Source organism: Paroedura picta, chromosome 5 (assembly GCF_049243985.1).
Source record: "Paroedura picta isolate Pp20150507F chromosome 5, Ppicta_v3.0, whole genome shotgun sequence".
NCBI lineage: Eukaryota > Metazoa > Chordata > Lepidosauria > Squamata > Gekkonidae > Paroedura > Paroedura picta.
This window is the reverse complement of record NC_135373.1, coordinates 14,472,513-14,492,968: the sequence shown is the minus strand read 5'-3', so window position 1 is coordinate 14,492,968 and position 20,456 is coordinate 14,472,513. Positions and strand designations below refer to the sequence as shown.

Genomic DNA, 20,456 nt, shown 5'->3' with positions numbered 1-20,456 from the left:
CGACAACAAGACCAACTACATGCCCACTAGATTCTTGCCCATCCTGGCTCTTGAAAACAGCTGGCATAAAGATAATGGGCCCCCTCCAGGAGATAATCAACCTATCTCTAACAACAGGAGAATTCCCGGAGGGTTTGAAAGAGGCTGTGGTACATCCACTGTTGAAAAAAATATCTCTAAACCCACAAGAGCCTAACAACTACAGGCCCGTCTCGCACTTAGCGTTTCTGGGCAAGATGATAGAAAGGGCAGTCGCAAACCAACTGACAGAATACCTGGAAGAAGCTTCGGTCCTAGACCCATCCCAGTCAGGCTTCCGGCCTGGCCATGGGGTAGAGACAGCGCTAGTCGCCCTGACGGACGACCTCCGTCACCAGTTGGATCGAGGCGGGTCGGCACTGCTGATATTATTAGACCTCTCAGCAGCGTTCGACACAGTCGATCACGAGCTTCTAGCTGGCCGCCTCATCGATGCTGGAATACAAGGGACAGCCCTTCAATGGCTGATCTCCTTCCTCCAGGATCATGGACAGAGGGTTGCAATAGGAGAGAAAACATCAGGCCGCCGGCAACTTACTTGTGGAGTCCCACAAGGAGCGGTCCTCTCTCCTATCCTATTCAACATCTTCATGTGCCCTCTCGCACAGTTGGCACGGAAGTTTGGTCTGGGTTGCCATCAATATGCAGATGGCTCAAGCAGAGTCGTCTGAAGCTCAATCCTTCAAAGACTAGGTAGGAAGGCTAGGTAGGAAGGGCCCATGCGAGGAAGCGTGCCTGCATACCTTGGATGGCGTGCAGCTCTCTACGGCTCACTCCGCCAGGAACCTAGGCATGATTCTGGACGCCTCCCTCACAATGGAGGCCCAGATCACAAAGGTAGCGCGGCTGGCATTCTACCATCTCCGCCAAGCCAAACTACTAGCACCCTACCTGGCCCCGGAACACCTAGCCACAGTGATCCATGCGACGGTCACCTCTAGACTGGACTTTTGTAACTCGCTCTACGCAGGCCTGCCCTTAGCCCTGACCCGGAAACTACAACTAGTTCAAAATGCAGCAGCCAGGATCCTCACGGCAACACCGTGGAGGTCCCATATCCGGCCTATTCTCCATCAGCTGCAATGGTTACCAGTTGAATTCTGGATCAGACTAAAGGTTCTGGTAATTACCTTCAAGGCCATACGCGGTCAGGGCCCAGTGTACCTGAGGGACCACCTCCCCACCTATGCCCCCAAAAGAGCTCTATGCTCTACTGCCTCCAATCAGCTAAGGATCCCTGGCCCTAAAGAAGTCGGTCTGGTCTCGACCAGGGCCAGAGCCTTCTCTGTTCTGGCCCCTACCTGGTGGAACAAGCTCCCAGAGGAGATCAGGGCCCTGACGGAGCTTAAACAGTTCCGCAGGGCCTGCAAAAAGGAGCTCCTCCACCAGGCATTTGGCCGAGACCAGACATAATCTACAGCGACCAAGGGCCCCTGCTCCCTCCCCACCCCCCTCAGAATTCAGTCAATAAGCCACCCCCCTCAGAATCCCATCAACAAGCCCTGGACCTGTTTGTATTACGATTGTTTACTGTTATACTGTGTTGTGTTTGGTTGCCATTGTTGGTTATCGATGTACATGTTCTACAGACTGTTTTATGTATGGTTCTCTGTTATAATGTAAACTGCCCTGAGCCTCCGGGGAGGGCGGTATAGAAGTATGATAAATAAAAATAAAATAAAAATAAAAATAAAAGAACTTGCAGATGTAATTTCTGAAACTGTCCATTATTTTGACACTTCTTGGAGAACAGGTGAGGTGCCAGATGATTGGAAGCGGGCAAATGTTGTCCCCATCTCCAAGAAAGGGAAAAAAGAGGATCTGGATAATTATTGACCTTCTTGACATCTATAGCTGGCAAAATTTTGGAACAAATCATCAAACAGTCCTTGAGCAGCTGAAACAGAGAGCTGTGATTTCTCAGCAAGGGTTTTGCAAGAACAAATCATGTCAGACCAACCTTATCTCTTTTTCGAGAAAGTGACTACCTTGCTGGATCAGGGGAATGCTGTGGACATAGTTTATCTGGATTTCAGTAAAGCTTTTGATAAGGTTCCACATGATATTCTTGCTGACAAGTTGGGAAAATGCAGTATGGATTCTGATTCTGTTAGGTGGATCAATAACTGGTTGACAAATCGAACCCAGAAGGTACTTGTTAATGGTTTAGCATCCTTTTGGAGAAGAGTGACAAGTGGAGTTCCCCAGGGATCTGTCCTGGGGCCTGTGTTGTTCAACATATTTATAAATGATTTAGATGAGGGTTTAGAGGGGATACTTATTAAATTTGCAGATGATACTAAACTGGGAGGGGTAGCAAACACAACCAAAGACAGAATCAGAATACAGGATGATCTTGATAGGCTCGAGAAGTGGGCTAAACTGAATAAAATGAAGTTGAATAGGGACAAATGTAAAGTTGTGCATTTAGGTAGGAAAAAACAAATACACCAATATAGGATGGGGGAGACTTGTCTTGGCCGTAGCGTGTGCGAAAAGGATCTAGGAGTCTTAGTAGTCTTAGTAGACCATACATTGAATATGAGTCAACAGTGTGACTCAGTGGCTAGAAAGGCAAATGGGATTTGGGGCTGCATCAAACTGGAGGTCATGGTGAGGGGTTTGGAGACCAAGACGTATGAAGAAAGGTTGGGGGGAGTTTGGTCTGCTTAGCCTGGAGAGGAGACAACTGAAAGGGGATTTGATAATCATCTTCAAGTATTTAAAAGGGTGCCATATAGAGGATGAAGCAGAGCTCTCTTGCCCCGAAGGGACAGACCAGAACAAATGGGATGAAATTAATTCAAAAGAGATTCCGTCTGAACATCTGGAAGAAGTTCCCGACAGAACAGTTTCTCAGTGGAACAGGCTTCCTCGGGAGGTGGTGGGTTCTCCATCTTTGGAAATTTTTAAACAGAGGCTGGATAGCCATCTGACGGAGAGGCTGATTCTGTGAAGGCTCAAGGGGGTGGCAGGTTACAGTGGATGAGCGATAGGGATGTGAGTGTCCTGCATAGTGCAGGGGGTTGGACTAGATGACCTATGAGGTCCTTTCCAACTCTAAGATTCTATCATTCTAGGAAGACAAAGGGGATTCTTAGATGTTTATCAATTTATCTTTTTAGAACATTACAATAGTGTACGGTGCATAATGTATAACAGTTTTTAAAACATTATGTATAATTATCTTTTATCTTTTTCTTTCTTGGGTTGGACTATTTCTCTTTGTAAACAAAAAATATTATTTAAGAAGAGTCACAAACTGTGGGGGTGGGTATAACTGGAACAGCCAAGAGGTTCAGAGCAGCCACTGTGTGTAGATGCTGTGACACAGTTTACTAATATAACAGGATTAACTTTTGCTTATATATTCCTACTGTTATGATGGTCAATTCATAGTCTGACGAAGAGTGCTTGCACTCGAAAGCTCACGCCTTGAATAAATCTTTGTTGGTCTTAACAGTGATAATGGACTCCGATTTTATGATACTTAGGGTTACCATTTCTGGGGTGGGAAAATACTTGCCAAAGCGCCCAACCGTACCAACAAACTGTTTGCTATATCCGCCATTTTAAAGCGCAAGTTGGTAAATCCCAAAAAGTGGATTCACCAACCTAAAAAGCGCTATCCCCCAGAAGACAACCAGCAGGCCACCAGCCCAAAACATGTATGCAGGTGAAGAAGCACGACCCCGCCTCCAATGTCCCGCCCTCGCACCTGCCTCCCTCTCCTTTCTTATGGTGGACGGGAAATGCTTTTAAAAACAGTCTGGAGCAATGAATAGGCGCACAAGTGTGCAGGCACCACGAATAAAATTATTTTTTCTGAAATTGTGACACAAAGCATGGCATTCTAAAGTCCCCCCCCCCCAATCAGGAATGTTTAATATTTAGAATGTTTTACATAATCTAAAGATTCGTGATTGCATAAGGGGTGGTGTTCAAAAGTACTATGCATCTATGATTAGCTGCATAGGCATTGAAACGGAAAACTATGGCTTAAAAAAATTAGCAAGTATCGCGGGACCTTTAAAACACGAAGAAAGGGGATTGGCTGTCTGGATTTATTGACAGGTGGAAGAGAGTTGCGTGTAAAGCACGTTGCTCTCTTCCGCCATTTCCAGCAGCACTTGTGGAGGGTGAGAAGCGTGAAAAGGTGGCAGACAAGAATGAGACAGCAAAAAGGTGAGGAGTGGTCAGGAGGTGCAATAATATTTAGTGCTACGCCATTCAGCTGCCGTAAAGCTATTTTTACCGACGTGCAGAAATGCCCCTGGATATTTTGGGGGTGTTGTAGGGAAGGGAGGGACCTCAGTGGGGTGTAATGCCATCAACTCCCTACACACAGGCAGCCATTTTTCCCAGGAAATTGATCTCTCAAGTCTGGGGAATCAGTTTTAATTTCAGGAGACCTTTTGGCCCTGTCGGGAGGCTGGCACCCTGTGGAAAGCACAAAATCATGAGCAGTGGGTATCCTGAGATCTTTCCATGTGACGCCCCAGCAATGGAACTCAGCCTTGAAACGGCCTTGAAAAGACCAATGGGGGGGGGGGAGTTATTTTTAACAAAGCACATGGATACATTTATTTAACTGAACAGGAGGAGAAAAACCAGTTATTCTCACCATTATAATCCATTTAACTCATTTAAAAATGTTTTTAAATAAGTGAATAAACTTTGGGCAAAGAAGAATCGGAGAAATGCCCCCCTTCTCTTTTCTTAGTTCTGTTCCCCAAGCAAGAATTCCTGGTTCAAGCAGTAGGGATGCCAGCCTCCAGGTGGGGCCTGGGGAGCCCCTGGAATTAAAGTTCCTCTCCAGACTTCGGTAGATCCCTTGGAGACAACGGGAACCCTCCCCCCTCCTGTTGGTGGCCTGGGGGGTGGGGGCAGAGGCAACACCCCTTTTGCCAGGCAATTCCAGGTACCAGAAAATAATTTTTTATTCTCTGGAAAGGATTCTTCAGTATGAAATGCATTTGTTCCAGCCAAAGTGACAGGCTGCTTGGTGCAGAATGAGATGTGTCTCCTTAAATATAAAAGAGGGACTAAACTTTTCCTGCTATTTCTGTATTTTTAAAAGACACATGCTTGAATAATTCTGTCAGGAACTGAGTACAGCGAAATTGCTTCAATAAGAAAATACAAACATAAAACTTTTTATTTATTTATCCTTATCCATGGTACCTCTACAGCAGTGGTTCTCAACCTTCCTGATGCCGCAACCCTTTAATACAGTTCCTCCTGTTGTGGTGACCCCAAACCATAAAATTATGCAAGTGTTCTTTCTCAGAAATTAAACCGAAACTGACTAATGGCGTGAAGATCCATTACTCATGATTGTATAAAAATTGTTTTTTTCCCCCCAGGGTTTCTCAGTTCAGTTCTGCTTCTTGACCCACCGAGCTGCGCTGCCACCTGAGCGCCTGGCGGGAGACTGTGCTGCACTGGAAGCACTGCTGGAGCAGCTGGCAGCTGAGCACAGGTGCCTGCAGGAGGAGCGGCAATAGTGGCAACGCCCCCCTCCCCCCAGCTAAGCAGCTCACCCTAATGCGTCCTTGTGAAAGGGTCGTTCAACCCCCCAGAGGGTTCTCAACCCCCAAGTCTATATATTAGTAAAACCACTGACAGTTACAGATGACTCCCAGTGGCTTCCCTGGGAGGTGGTGGGTTCTCTACCTTTGGAGATTTTTAAACAGAGGCTGGATAGCCATCTGATGGAGAGGCTGATTCTGTGAAGGATTAAGGGGTGGCAGGTTACAGTGGATGAGCGATAGGATTGTGAGTGTGCTGCGTAGTGCAGGGGGTTGGACTAGATGACCCAGGAGGTCCCTTCCAACTCCATTATTCTATGATTCTATGATTCCCGGCCCCAAGGAAGCGCGCCTAGCCTCGCCCAGGGCCAGGGCCTTTTCAGTCCTGGCCCCTACCTAGTGAAATGAGCTCACGGGTGAGCTGTGGACCTTGTGGGATTTGTCAGCTTTCTGCAGGGCCTGTAAAATGAAGCTGGGGTCAGCGAATCAGGGACATCACCCCCCCCCCAGGAGTTGGAAGTTTACATCGCTCCCCTCCATCTTCTTCGTATTGCTAGTGGGGGAGGAAAAGGAATGGGATTTCTTTCCTTTTTGCTGTCATGTTGGTATTTTTCATTGTATTTTAATGGGGTTTTTAAGGGGATTGAGACTACTGTGACCCGCCTCGAGCCTATAGGGAGAGGCGGGAAATAAATCTAATAATAACAACAACAACAATACTACTAATACTAATACTAATAATAATTCTAAAATTTTCCAAAGATGGAGAACCCACCACCTCCTGAGGAAGCCTGTTCCATTGAGAAACTGTTCTAACTATCAGGAACTTCTTCTGGGTGTTTAGACGGAATTTATTTTGCATTAATTTCATCCTATTGGTTCTGGTCCATCTCTCCAGGGCTAGAGAGAACAACTCTGCTCCATCCTCCATATGGCAGCCTTTTAAATACTTGAAGATGGCTATCATATCCCCTCTCAGTCGTCTCTTCTCCAGGCTAAACAGACCAAGCTCCCCCAACCTTTCCTTGTACGTCTTGATCTCCAAACCCCTCACCATCTTTGTTGCCCTCCTCTGGACACGCTCCAGTTTGTCTACATCCCTCCTCAACTGTGGTGTCCAAAACTGAACTCCAAGTGAGGCTGAACCAGAGCAGAGTAAAGCGGTACTGTCACCTCCCGTGATCTGGACATGATACTCCATATTATGAAACCTTGCAATTCAGACATTCTGCCTCTGTCGACACACCCAAGACACACCTCTGTTGACACACTCTGTCAACACACCCATCGCCCAGTGGTGTGCCACCATGCAGTCCCCTTCCATTCCCCGTGCATGTACCTGCACTCTGGATTCCGGCAGGTTGATTTTCAGCGCCACCTCTTCGCGCATGAAGATGTCGGGGTAGCGGGTCTTGGCGAAGAGTGCCTCCAAGATGTCTAGCTGGGCCCGGGTAAAGGTTGTGCGTTCGCGCCTTTGTTTCCGGGGGGTGGCTGCATCAAAAGGGGGAGGTGTTTGTCAAGAAGGCAGCAAGAAAGCACATGGTCCATTGTGCCACCCCAGCCACATTTCCAGACCTCTGACTGGATGAAATGTGGGTTCAAAAACTCAGATGTGAAACAGAGGATTCAATCTTAACTTCAAGTAGGCCTGGAGTCTGTAGGTTGGTTACCCCTGGGTTGGAAGGTTTGGAGGTGGGATTTCAAAATCATACAATGCCTCAGAGTCCAGCCTTCAAATGAGCCATTTTTGCCTGCAGTTGGTAGGGAGTGGTGCAGGAGTGTCCCTCCTGGCCTATGGGTTATGGCCAGCCCTTACCAGCAACTGTTTGTATTCTTCTAAGGAGCAACCATGAAAGAAGCATGTGGGCACATAACATTTTACCAACAGTGAAAACATGGGAGACAGAAGGAACAGGGTGGACACCTGTGTAATGTCACTACCCCATGTGTATTAGGGCAGAGGGGCATTTCGGTGAATGTGGCCTAATTCACACAAGAAGGGAAATGACGCAGAACTGGGAGGAATTGGTTGCCATGTAATCTTTCCCTAAGAAGAGTCTCCAGTCTGATTTTCCCTTCACATATCTGAGGACATGGCTCTGGAAAGCTCATCTGTAACCACTATGCCAAAATTCCCAATGGTCAGTCCTCTCCCACACTCAACAAACATTCCACACCACAGGTTCTTGACACCCATATCTCCACACCCATGCCCTCATTTGCCACCATGCCACCACAACCTCCCACACAACACACACATTCAACCCCATGCCCTTACAGACTGGACAACTCCTCCCCTTCCTCTTCCCACTGCCAAGCTCTAGCGCCTGTTGTATTCTTGGAGACAACGGGCTCTGCCCCTAGTGTTACAATAAAGAGGGATGTTCCTTGAGGCACCGAAAGAGCAAGATTTGATTTCAATAACATCTTAGAGCTAGCTTGGTGTAGTGGTTAGGAGCACAGACTTCTAATCTGGCTAGCCGGGTTTGATTCTCCACCCCTTCTCCGCATGCAGCCAGCTGGGTGACCTTGGGCTTGCCACGGCACTGATAAAACTGTTCTGACCGAACAGTGATATCAGGGCTATCTCAGCCCCACCTCCCTTACAGGGTGTCTGTTGTGGGGAGAGGAAAGGGAAGGCGGTCAGAAGCCACTTGGAGACTCCTTCAGGTAGAGAAAAGCAGCATATGTGCCAACTAAATCAGAGTCCTGTAGCACCTATAAGACCAACAAAGATTTATTCAAGGTGCCAACTCTTCTTCTTCAGTAATATCAGGGCTCTCTCAGCCTCACCTCACAGGGTGTCTGTTGTGGGAAGAGGAAAGGGATGGCGAATATCAGCCGCTTTGAGCCTCCTTTGGGTAAAGAAAAGCAGCATATAAGAATCAACTCTTCTTCTTCTGCTGCTGCTTCTTCTTTGGGACGTCTCAACAGGATTTGGGGAGGGGGTGAGCTTCAGAGTATTGATGCTTCCTTCATCAGATCCAAGTAGGAATGGAGATCCTTTATAGAAGGTGTGGCCAATAAAGAAGTCAGGATGCAGAGGGACATTGGATAATTATTATTATTTCGATTTATTTCCCGCCACTCCCAAATGGCTCGTGGTGGGTTACAGTGTCTTAAAAACCCCATTTAAATTCCCATTAAAAGACTTTAAAATGTCACAACATGGCGGCACAATAATAAGATCCCCTTCCTACCCCCCTTCCTAAAAAAGGGGGGGTGGAGGAGAAGGAGGTCAACGATGTTCAAGTAGAAGCCCGGGGGAGAGCAGTCGATGTACCCCAGCAGCCCCAGCCTCAACCATAGACCTGGCAGAAGAGCTCCGTCTTGCAGGCCCTGCGGAACGTTGAAAGGTCCCGCAGGGCCCGCAGCTCTCCCGGGAGCTCATTCCACCAGGTGGGGGCCAGGACCGAAAAGGCCCTGGCCCTGGTCGAGGCTAGGCGTGCTTCCCTAGGGCTGGGAACGACCAGAAGATTCTCACTCGCAGAGCACTAGGCGGTCCCTCAGGTATGTGGGTCCCAGCCCGCGTAAAGCCTTAAAGGTTAGAACCAGAACCTTGAACCAGATCCGGACAGCAATTGGTAACCAGTGCAGCTGCCTCAGCACAGGCTGGATGTGGGCCCTCCAAGGTGTGCCGGTGAGGACCCTAGCAGTTGCATTTTGTACTAGCTTGAGTTTCCGGATCAGAGACAGGGGTAGGCCCGCGTAGAGCGAGTTACAGAAATCTAATCTGGAGGTGACCGTTGCATGGATCACAGTGGCCAGGTGTTCGGGGGACAGATAGGGCGTTAATAGCCGAGCTTGGAGAAGATGGAAAAATGTCTGGCCAGCTACTTTCCTGACCTGCGCCTCCATAGTCAGGGAGGCATCAATGGTCACACCCAAGTTTCTGGCCTGGGACGCGATGGTAAGATGCGCCCCTGCCAGGGTGGGTAAATGCGCTTCCTGTTCCCGCCCCCTACTTCCAAGCCACAGGACCTCCGTCTTGGAGGGGTTGAGTTTCAGGCGACTCTGCTCAAACCATTCTGTCACCGCTTCCAAACATCTGGTGAATGGTTCCAGGGGAGAGTCTGGGTGGCCGTCCATGAGGAGGTAGAGCTGGGTGTCGTCAGCGTACTGATGACAGCCCAACCCAAAACTCCATACCAGCTGGGCCAGAGGGCGCATGAAGATGTTAAAGAATGTTAAATAGTGTAGGGGAGAGAACCGCGCCCTGTGGGAACCCACAAGGGAGTCCATAAGGGCGCGAGAGCTCATCCCCCACTGCAACCCTCTGGGTCCGGTTCTGGAGGAAGGAGGGGGGCTGCGTGGTGTCATGGTTAAGAGCGGCAGCTTCTAATTGGGTGAGCCAGGTTTGATTCCCTGCTCCTCCACATGCAGCGAATTGGGTGACCCTGGACTCATCATAGTCCTGATAGAGTTCTCTCAGAGCTCTCTCCACCCCCACCTCCCTCACAGGGTGTCTGTTGTGGAGAGACAAAGGGAAGCCATTTAGAGACTCCTTTGGGGAGTGAAAAGTGGGCCATAAAAACCACCTCTTCTTTTTCTGTTAGAGCAGAGGGAAAATGCAAATTGTATTGTGCATGGTACCTCTGCATCCTGACTGCATCCTGACTGCTTTCTCTTTAACAGCTCTCCCGCTTGAGATGCCAGTTTCCAGGTGAGACCTGGGGATCTTCTGGCATGACAGCTCAACTCCAGAAAATAGAAGAAAAACAGATGCTTTGGAGGGTGGACTCTATGTAGTGGACTTCACTGACTTCCTCCCCCAAATCTCCAGGAGTTTCCCAACCTGGATCTGGCAACTTTACCACTCCCTCAGCATGTCCAGAGGAGGGCTGCAAAGATGGTGACGGAGTCATATGAGGAGAGAAGGCGACTAAGACGTGATATTATAACCATCTTCAAATACTTGAGGGGCTGTCATAGAGAAGATGGAACAGAGTTGTTTTCTGGTTCCCAGGAGGGTCAGACCAGAACCAATGGGTTGCAATTCATTCAAAAGAATTTTCAGCTAAATATCCGGAAGAAGTTCCTGACAGGGAGGGCGGTTTCTCAGTGAAACAGGCTTCCTTGGGAGGTGGTGGGTTCTCCTTCTTTGCAAGTTTTTAAGCCGAGGGTAGATAGCCATCTGGTGGAGAGGCTGATTCTATGAACTTAGGCAGATTGTGGGTGGGCGGGCAGGAAGGGTTTGTCTCTTGTGGCCCTTCCTTGCATTCCCAGGGAATTGCTAATTGCTGCTTTAGGATGGTAGGTGAATTTCCTCCAGGCCAGGATGGATTCTGGGGATTTTTGGTGGTCACTGTAGGTGGGCAAGTAGTTGTGAGATCCTGTATTGTGCAGGGGGTTGGACTAGATGATCCTGAAGGTCCCAACTCTATGATTCTATGATCCTCTGCTATTGGTCAGCTACCTGGGCTATGAGAGATCTGCTCTGTGACAACTCTGAGAACTGTGACTGGCCTGAGGTTACCCAGCTGGCTGCATGTGGAGGAGGAGTAAGGAATCAATTTTCCAAATGAAAGTCACTCCTCTTAACCACTATACCGCGCAGCTTAGCGTCCGGTAGCGCTTTAAAAACCAAGACGTTTTTGAGGTATGAGCTTTTGAGAGTCAGAACTCCCTTCATGAGATGCAACTTGAATTATGGAGTACTCTCAGGCCCATTCCGCACAAGAATCAATGTGGCCAATTGTTTACAGTAAGCAGTTCCGGAACGGGGCTGTGTTGTACTTGGTGACTTAAAGCAGCTCTGTGAAGGGACTGCAGCCAGAGAAGCCTTGCTGGGTGAATTAAGGCTCGCCGGTTCGTTGCTCTCCGCTTGCTCTGAGAAAAAAAAATGGCGATCGCTTCGCTGGAAGATCAGAGGAGAGAGCCAGGGGGAGGGACTTTGCTGAAACCGCAACAATGGTAACGCACAGAACTTTTTCGCTAGTGTTGCAGATTGGTTGCAAGAGTGTAGCGCTTTCCAGAGAGTGAAAATTTTTGAGATTTCCCTGGAAGCACTACAACAAAGCGCTTTTTGCTGATCGGTTTCAGGAGTGTGGCAGATTGTGTATGACGTTGTGCATAACTGCATTTTAGTAGCGATTACAATTTGCCACACTCCTGCTACAATAAACCTGTGCGGAATGGGCCTCAGAGTTCTCTCAGCCTCACTTACCTAACAGGGTATCCATTGTGGGGAGAGGAAGGGAAGGTGATTGCAAGGAGCTGCAGGCCCTGCGGTAGTGTTAAGCGTTCCGCAAGGCCTGCAAAATGGAGCCCTTCCGCCAGGTTTATGGTTGAGGCTGGGCGGCAAGGATGGTCATGGCCCCCCTATAGTAAGGTGACCAGATTGTCCCACTTTTGGAGGGACATCTGGGGGCACCTGGCAAAATGTACTTATGTTGAAATTTAAAAATATATATTACAATACTATTTTTGCATTCTATGCATTCTATGAAACTTTTTGTTGCTCCATATAGACCAAATTTTTAATCAAGAACCCCCCCTCCCAGTCAATGGTGTCCCGCTTTACCAATGTTAAAATCTGTCCCTTGCTCACCCTTCTCCCCCCCCCCCCCAGAGGTATTGCTGGGGATGAGGGATGGGGTTCTGCCATATCTTGATTCTATACTGTTTGATATTGTTATACTTTGTGGTTTTTATGTCAGGGATTTTAATGGGATTTTTTAGATTTTATATGACATTTGTAACCTGCCATGAGCCTTGGGGGAGTGGCAGGAAATTAATGAATTAATAATGTTGAGGCTGGGGCGGGGGGATCCCAGGGCTGATTGATCGATCTGTGGGTCCTGCCCTATGACATCTGATTGCCTGTTCTTCTATCATATGCTGTTAATGGCGTGATACAGGTGGCGGCATGAGAAAGAAAGAAAGAAAGAAAGAAAGAAAGAAAGAAAGAAAGAAAGAAAGAAAGAAAGAAAGAAAGAAAGAAAGAAAGAAAGAAAGAAAGAAAGAAAGAACCCAGCTCTTCTCTTCATCTTTCCCTGCAGGCCAACACAGCTACCCACCGGAAACTATCAGCCCCAAAAATGTTTTCTGAACAGAGTTTTGTGAAATTCTGGGGTTTCTTGATGGCCCTGAATGGGTGGGAGTTAATTAATTCTGTTTTTTTTAATTTGTTAAACATTTGTTGGATGATTTGATCATATATGGTCATGTTGAACCCTCCCCCCCACAATGACCAATTGGCCTGGGTCGCTGGGAAGGGGGGGGCCCTAAGTGGGCATTTCCACAGTTCTGCTTCCCAATTGTATTCTGCACCACTTCTGGGATTTCTCAAAACCGGAAGAATGTTTCAGGGGGTTCTCAACATTAAAAAGCTGAGAAAGGCTGGCCCTGAAGTTCCCCAAAGACTTTTTTTTCTTCCTCCTCTTTAGAGAATGCCACTTAAAATTTTGGTGAATAAATGTGTTTTTGCTACCACCAGTGTGCCTACTGCTCTGGTGTTATTGCCACAGAAAGCCCTTTTTTATGCCCCCATGCTCAGAACCCAGAGGTATCCATTAACTGTCACGGGACCACAGAAAGGGGGGGGGGGTATCCTTTTAAAAGCTGACAGAAATTAGTAGCAGCCTACCCCAGAGGGCTGGTGTGAAGAGGGGCAAGCCGATTGTGAGTGCGGGGGTGGGAAGGGAGGGCCCAGTGCTCAGCTGTGTGCGTGAGTGGCCACTCAATGGAACAGTGGGACAATCCGGTTTCCTTATTCCAATCACCAGTTTGGGGTCAGGAAGAAATTTTCCTCTGGCCCAGATTGGCCCAGGTATCCTGGGGGAGGGGTGGTGCCTTCCTCTGGGCACAGAGTCAGGTCACTGGGGAACTGGGGAGGGGAGAGGTGTAAATTTCCTGCATTGTGTCGGGGGCTGGACTAGATGACCTTTGGGTATAATTTCTAGATCTAGTCCACTGCTCTTCTCCTAATTCTGTTGCAAGAAGAGCTGGGGTTTTTGTTCACTGCCCTTTTACTACCTGAAGGAGCCTCAAAACATAGAATCATAGAATAATAGAGTTGGAAGGGACCGCCTGGGTCATCTAGTTCAACCCCCTGCACTATGCTGGACACTCACATCCCAATCGCTCATCCACTGTAACCTGCCATCCCTTTGCCTTCACAGATTCAGGCTCTCTGTCAGATGGTTATCTAGCCTCTGTTTAAAAATTTCCAAAGATGGAGAACCCACCACATCCCGAGGAAGCCTGTTCCGCTGAGAAACCGCTCTCACTGTCAGGAACTTCTTCCGGATGTTTAGATGCCAAGACAAGTCTCTACTGCCAAGACAAGTCTCCCCCATCCTATATTGGTGTATTTGGTTTTTCCTGCCTAAATGCAGAACTTTACATTTGTCCCTATTGAACTCCATTTTATTCAGGTTAGCCCACTTCTCGATCCTATCAAGATCATCCTGTATTGTGTTGCTGTCTTCAGTTGTGTTTGCTACCCCTCCCAGTTTAGTATCATCTGCAAATTTAATAAGTATCCCCACTAATCCCTCATCCAAATCATTTATAAATATGTTGAACAACACAGGCCCCAGGACAGATCCGTGGGGTACTCCACTTGTCACTCTTTTCCAAGAAGAAGCTGAACCATTAACAAGTTCCCTCTGGGTTCAATTTGTCAACCAGTTATTGATCCACCTGACAGAATTAGGATCCATACCGCATTTTTGCAAGTCCCTTGGATTGCAAGGCGAACAAACCAGTCAGTCCTAGAGGAGATCATCCCTGACTGCTCCTTAGAAGGCCAGCTCCTGAAGATTAAACTTAAATACTCCTTTTCCACTTCATGAGAAGGAAGGACTCCCTGGAGAAGAGCCTAATGCTTTGAGTGATTGAGGCAAAAGAAGAAGGGGACGACAGAGAATGAGGTGGCTGGATGGAGTCCCTGAAGCAGTCGGTGCAAATTTAAATGGACTCTGGGGAATGGTAGAGCACAGGAAAGCCTGGAGGATCATTGTCTATGGGGTCGCGATGGGTCAGACACAACTTCGAACCTAAAAACAACATTGCATTTTACCAACTTGTCAACAAGAATATCATGTGGAAGCTTATCAAAAGCTTTACTGAAATCCAGATAAACTATGTCCATGGCATTTTCCTGATCCAGCAAGGTAGTCACTTTCTCGAAAAAAGAGATAAGGTTGGTCTGATATAACTTATTCTTGCGAAACCCATGCTGAGTCTTCGAAATCACAGCTCTCTGTTCCAGCTGCTGAAGTACTGAGTGTTTGATTATTTGTTCCAAAATTTCGCCAGCTACAGATGTCAATCTCCTTCTTTTTCCCTATCTTGAAGATAGAGATAACATTTGTGCCTCCAATCGTCTGGCACTCACCTGTTCTCCAAGAAGTATCAAAAATAATGGACAGGGGTTCAGAGATGACATCTGCAAGTTCTTTTAATACCCTTGGATGCAGTTCATCTGGCCCAGAAGACTTTGTTTCCTTTAAAGAAACTAGGTGTTTGTAAGGCACCAGACATGCAGTCTGAAAGCTCTGCCCATGAGGCTGGGAGTTCAATCCCAGCAGCCGGCTCAAGGTTGACTCAGCCTTCCATCCTTCCGAGGTCGGTAAAATGAGTACCCAGCTTGCTGCTGGGGGGTAAACGGTCATGACTGGGGAAGGCACTGGCAAACCACCCCGTATTGAGTCTGCCATGAAAACGCTAGAGGGCGTCACCTCAAGGGTCAGACATGACTCGGTGCTTCCACAGGGGATACCTTGACCTTGACCTTTTACCAACAGTGATCCTAGGCCACCATTCACATCCCCCATGTTGTGCTACGTTTTTGCTACATTGATCACTATTTCCCTCACAAGAGAAGACTAAGGAGAACAGAGCAGTTTAGAATCACCTTCCCTTTCGGTCCCAAAACAAACAACCCATGACATAGGTGGGGCTGAGAGAGCTCTGAGAGAACTGTGGCCCAAAATCATGCAGCTGGCTGCATATGAAGTAATAGTAGTGAGGAATCAAGCCTGGGTCTCCAGATATGAGACAACTGCTCTTAACTACTAAACAACTGCTCTCTACAGCCCACTCCGATAGGAACCTGAGCGTGATCCTGGATGCTCTCCCCTCCCCCCAGAAATCCACCATGACTCCTGGACCTGTTATATTATTCTTGTTTAATGTTATACGGTTACTCTGTTATTATCAGTTAATAATATTAATTATTATTCATTATTATTCATTATGTTATAGTTAGTTATATGTAATGTTTCCTGTATAGTTTTCGGTTATATGTAAACCTCTCTGAGCCTTCGAGGAGGGAGTCATATAAATGTGCATAAATAAATAAATAAACCATCTTGGCTCTCATGCTTAGAAAGCATATTTCCAAGACCTCTTCCCACCCACCCCCAATTGTTCTTCTCTAAATTTCATTTCCATGGTGATGCCTCTCCTATGTCCTTACATTTTCTGGCTGCTTTAACCAGCACACAAATCTCAATTCTTGTTGGAAGGAAAGCAGCATCTGGAAGCTAAATACTTTCCCTCATCATCACACGTACCTATTACATTTCCGGATACGAGGCCCCCCCACACACACACACACCTCCCCCCTCCCCAGTTCCACATACAGGTAAAGTGTGAGCAGTAAATTAAAACTATTGAAACTATTTAAAACATATGGTGACTTTATAAACTAAGTTTGTTATTCCTGTTTATTTCTGGAATCTATTGAACATTTATATTTTGCTGTAGGTTAATTTATTGCTCACACTTTTATCTATGAATATGAACTGGTAACTTCCATTCCATTGCACCTGAAGAAGTGTGCTTGCCCACAGAATCATATACCTTGAATAAAATTTTGTTGGTCTCAAACTTGGGTAAGCATTGATGGCGGTCACTCAATAGCTGCAGGACTTCCAAGAAGCATGTTTAATGCTTTGTTATCGTTTTCAGAGGGCAGCCGCGCAGGTTTGTAGTGGAAGAACTGGGTTCGAGTCCCGCAGCACCCAAGACACCAATCAGGATTTTCTGGTTTTCTCCTTACCGGAGTCAAAACTTTGAGCATTGGCTCAAAAGCTCAGATCCCGTCTCTAAGGTCCTTCTGGGCACCAATCTATTCTTAGTAGGAGTGCCAACCTCCAGATGAGACCTGGAGATCCCCTGGAATGACAGCTCATCTCCAGACAACAGAGATCAGTTCCTCTGGAGAAAATGGAAACTTTGAAGGGGGGGGGAGACTCTGTGGTACTGGACCCCACTGGGGTCTGGGTCATCCTGAAATCTCCAGGAATTCCCCAACCTGGATCTGGCAACCCTACTGTAGGACAGTATAAACTCACAAAGTACAAGGGAAGAGATGTTTCTCTAGGCATGTATTGGCCATCTGTCGGGAAGTGGGGACCCGTGGTGGTACTTCAGGAGCTTCCTGACCTAGATCTGACAACTCTATGACCCCCTCATCTCCAGCCAGTTCCCAGTCGGGACCGAGAACCCTTTCTTATACATAATCAGTAAAACCCATTTGGTTTTGCTCACTGGATATGAAACAGCATCAGGCAAATTTTCTCACCAAATTAAATTGTCTTGTTTTTCAGGGGGACGGATGGAAACAACAGAAGCAACATGGAGGAAATTTTCATTAATTTGTTGGTACTGTTGCCAGCCTCCAGACAGTAGCTGGAGATCTCCTAGGATTACAATTCATCTCCAGGCAACAGAGAACAGTTCCCCTGTAGAAACTTGGAGTTCCTCCCTTCCCCAAATCCCACCCTCAAAACTTCCAGGTGTGGCCCATCCCTTTTAAAGGGTTGGCTATTCCTGGCTGGAAAATTCCTGGAGATCTGGGGATGGAAGTTGGAAAGGTAGGAATTGGAGAAGGCAAGCATTGCAAGGTATAGTGCCAAAGATTTCTTTATTCTGACTTAAGGTTCCACCCTCACTAGGAAGCTATATACATATTATTTAGACAAACATAAAATTGCAGGGTCAGCGGGAAACTAAGCTTGTTAACAGATTCAGGTGGGTTGCTGTGTTAGACTGAAGCTGCAGAACAAACTATAAGCCCAGTGGCACCTTTAAGACCAGCAAAGTTTTATTCAAGGTATAAGTTTTCATGTATCTGAAAAAGTGTGCATGCACATGAAAGAGTATACCTCAAATAAAACATAGTTGGTCTTAAACTTTTTTTCTATTATTATTAACAGGAATATGGATATTCAATGTACAACCAGTAAATATATGTTTGGTTTTGATCTTAAAGCAAATACCCACTATTTTGGTCAGGGATAGATATCACCTTCTTCATTTTGGGATGACTGGCTAGTCCTCCATCCCCCATCTGATAATTAATTTCAACCAACACAAACAATCCCATAATTAAATGTAACTGAACTGAATCCAGTGTCCCATCTCTCCCACCGCAAATGGTTAAATCCCATGGATTTTAGGGTCGGTTCCTTTCCCCAGAATCATTAACAGAGGTGCTAGACATCTTCTCTCTTTCTCAGAAATACATTAATGTGGGTTGCTCTGTAAGTTTTTTGCTTTGTATTTGTGGCACCTTTAATTTAATTCTGAGCCTCAGCTTCCATGTGCATGCCTGCCTATCTGAAGAAGTGCCCACACCAGGCATAAAAGTTGGAAATCTACTTACTGGGGTATCCGACCGCGGAATGGAGCAGATCCATGCCTGGCCCAGCCAAGGTTAACCCATTGACAGCATAATGGGGTTGCTTGATATAGGACATCATGCTCAGGAACGAAGGGCAATCCCAACGAATTTGCTTGACTTTCCCCTAGTTAGGAGGGAGATGCTTCCTTTGGGATTCTTCTGGAGGTCTACAAGTGCAGGACCCCTAGGTGATTCTCCGGTTCCACTCAGTGCCCAAGGGTGGCGGGAACTGCAGAGGCAGAAGAAAAAGTTAACACAGATATTGGCAGCCCAAGCGGAGGAGGGGGTGGAGAAGAGGGGAGAGCGGCCAACAGGAGTCCAGGATCCCAAAGGGGCTTTACACCTTTTGAGATGGGATGGAGCCGAAATGGATCCATTCAGGTGGCTGGAGTATTCTCTGTTCTAATCCAATCAGGACCCTTGAAGCCCCTTCTGCTGCTAAACCCAGCCCAGTAATTTGCAAGAACGGCTTGGGGGCCTGCCACTTCATTGATAGTCAAAAATGGCACAGCAGCCCCCACCCCCCAGGTCCCCTTCTGTCTGGACACAAGGGAGGAGGGCCGAAGGGGGTGAAGGTTTTAGCAACTCAAAAGGCAGCTCCAAAGGGGTGCCATTAGGCTATCAGTTCCACACTTGGGGGCCTATTATTACCTAAACGAGCTAGTTAAGTCAAACACATTTTAAAAACTCTGGAGGGCCCTTTGGGGGACATTTTTCTTTTGTTGGAGCAAGAGGTGTCCCTCTTGGTCTGGGAGGTGGGGAGCTTTGTGGCTAAACAGGGACTTCATTGAAACAGCAAATTGGATGCCTTATAAAAAATTCCTGGTTCTGTTGCTTGCCCCTTGGAGAAGACACCCCCCCTTTTTGGGAGTAAAGAAAGCCTGAACTGGGGAGGCAGAAATTGGATGTAACACATATGGACTGTTTTGGAATGCCATGGCATGGAGAAGTAATCCTAAACAGCAGAACAGAGTTTGAGTTCAGGGACAACTTGAAGGCCAGCAAAGTTTCATTCTGGGTGTAAGGACATTTCGTACCTGCATATAAAAGCTCATACCCAGAATTAAATGTGGTTGGTTTTTGAGATGCCCTTGGGCTCCAGTTTTGTTCTATTGCTTCAGACCAACATAGCTGCCAACCTGAATCTATCCTGATCAAGAAAGTCCCATTTCATTCATGGGCTCAGCTCCAGAGTGAGTCCCACTCACCATGACTGTGGCCACCCTCATCTGACAGAGGGGGATTAAGGGGATCTACCTTGCCTGTGCATTGCAGGGATTACAAGGACATTGGAAGTGAATTGTAAGGACAATGGGAGTGGTCTATCTGCCTGCGCACGTACTCTAAGCATTACTGTAACGTAGGCTTGTTTCTGATGTTTTTAAAAAATTGCCCAAGAAGGCCAGAATCTGGGGAATGTGGTTTATTAATAAATTTTTATTCATTTACTTAATTTATACTCTGCAGTTCCCCCCTAAAGCACCTTACATCATTCTCTTCTCCTCTGTATTTTACCCCCACAACAACCCTGTGAGGTAGGTTATACAGAAAGTGTATGGCTGGTCCAAGGTCACTCAGTCAGCTTCCAGGCACAAAAGTATGGTTGCCACCTCTAGGTTGGGACATACTGCTTTAGAAAAATCCTTTTGGAGGCTCCTTTTTAGAATTTTTGCAGAATCAGAAAATGAGGTGGGGGTTGGATTAATCTCCACCTTTCTCTGTGAGGCGGGGTAGAAGATTCCTCTCAACATTAACTGTGCTTGAGAATCATGCCTTTTTTTGTTTTAAACAGCTGACATTTTATGAGAACCGCAAGCTTACAAACTGCTCACAAACTGCTAACAGATGGGATGTTCTTCACAGGATGGCTGTTTGGCCATGCCTGGATGCGTCCCAAAAAGCCAAAAAACCTCATAATAATAAACAGGTCTATGGAAGAGAGAGATGGCATGCTTGGCTTAATATTCTCTGCCTTCTGATGGATGCAGAGAGCACACATACACACCCCGCCGGGGAGGTCTCTACATCTACAGGTTATGAGCTCAGTAGAGCCCACAGCTTTTCAAAATATCTCCCCCTCCACGCAAGATATTATTTCTGGTGGATGGATTACAGTGGTTCTGGGAAAGAGAGAGGACAGCCCTATGGCCTCAAAGGATTAGATCCACTGTTAAAGCATTTCCTGCCCTTGAGGTTTTAGCAGCCTCATTTCTTACATTTTTCTCTTCTCAAATGCAGTTGTGGGTTAG

The 20,456-nt window shown here is 46.9% G+C and overlaps 1 protein-coding gene and 1 long non-coding RNA gene across 7 annotated transcripts in view; one reads left to right on the top strand and one right to left on the bottom strand.

Annotated features, from left to right (window-relative positions):
* Positions 1-20,456, bottom strand: part of LOC143837093 (homeobox protein otx5) — a 59,181-nt gene that overhangs the window by 8,836 nt on the left and 29,889 nt on the right. For all 5 annotated transcript variants that reach the window (XM_077336566.1, XM_077336563.1, XM_077336565.1 and 2 more), the window contains 2 exons: positions 18,190-18,436; positions 6,910-7,061 (listed from right to left, as the gene is read on the bottom strand). In XM_077336566.1, the coding sequence (XP_077192681.1) occupies positions 6,910-7,061; positions 18,190-18,286 (249 nt within the window). In that variant the 5' untranslated portion in view covers positions 18,287-18,436. The remainder of the gene's footprint in view (positions 1-6,909; positions 7,062-18,189; positions 18,437-20,456) is intronic.
* LOC143837096 (uncharacterized) overlaps positions 16,162-20,456 on the top strand; it is a 32,447-nt gene continuing 28,152 nt past the window's right edge. The window contains exon 1 of one of the 2 annotated variants that reach the window (XR_013230914.1): positions 16,162-17,398. This is a non-coding gene — a long non-coding RNA (uncharacterized LOC143837096). Of the gene's footprint in view, positions 17,429-20,456 lie in introns of both variants that reach the window. The other variant, XR_013230913.1, reaches the window with a different exon arrangement.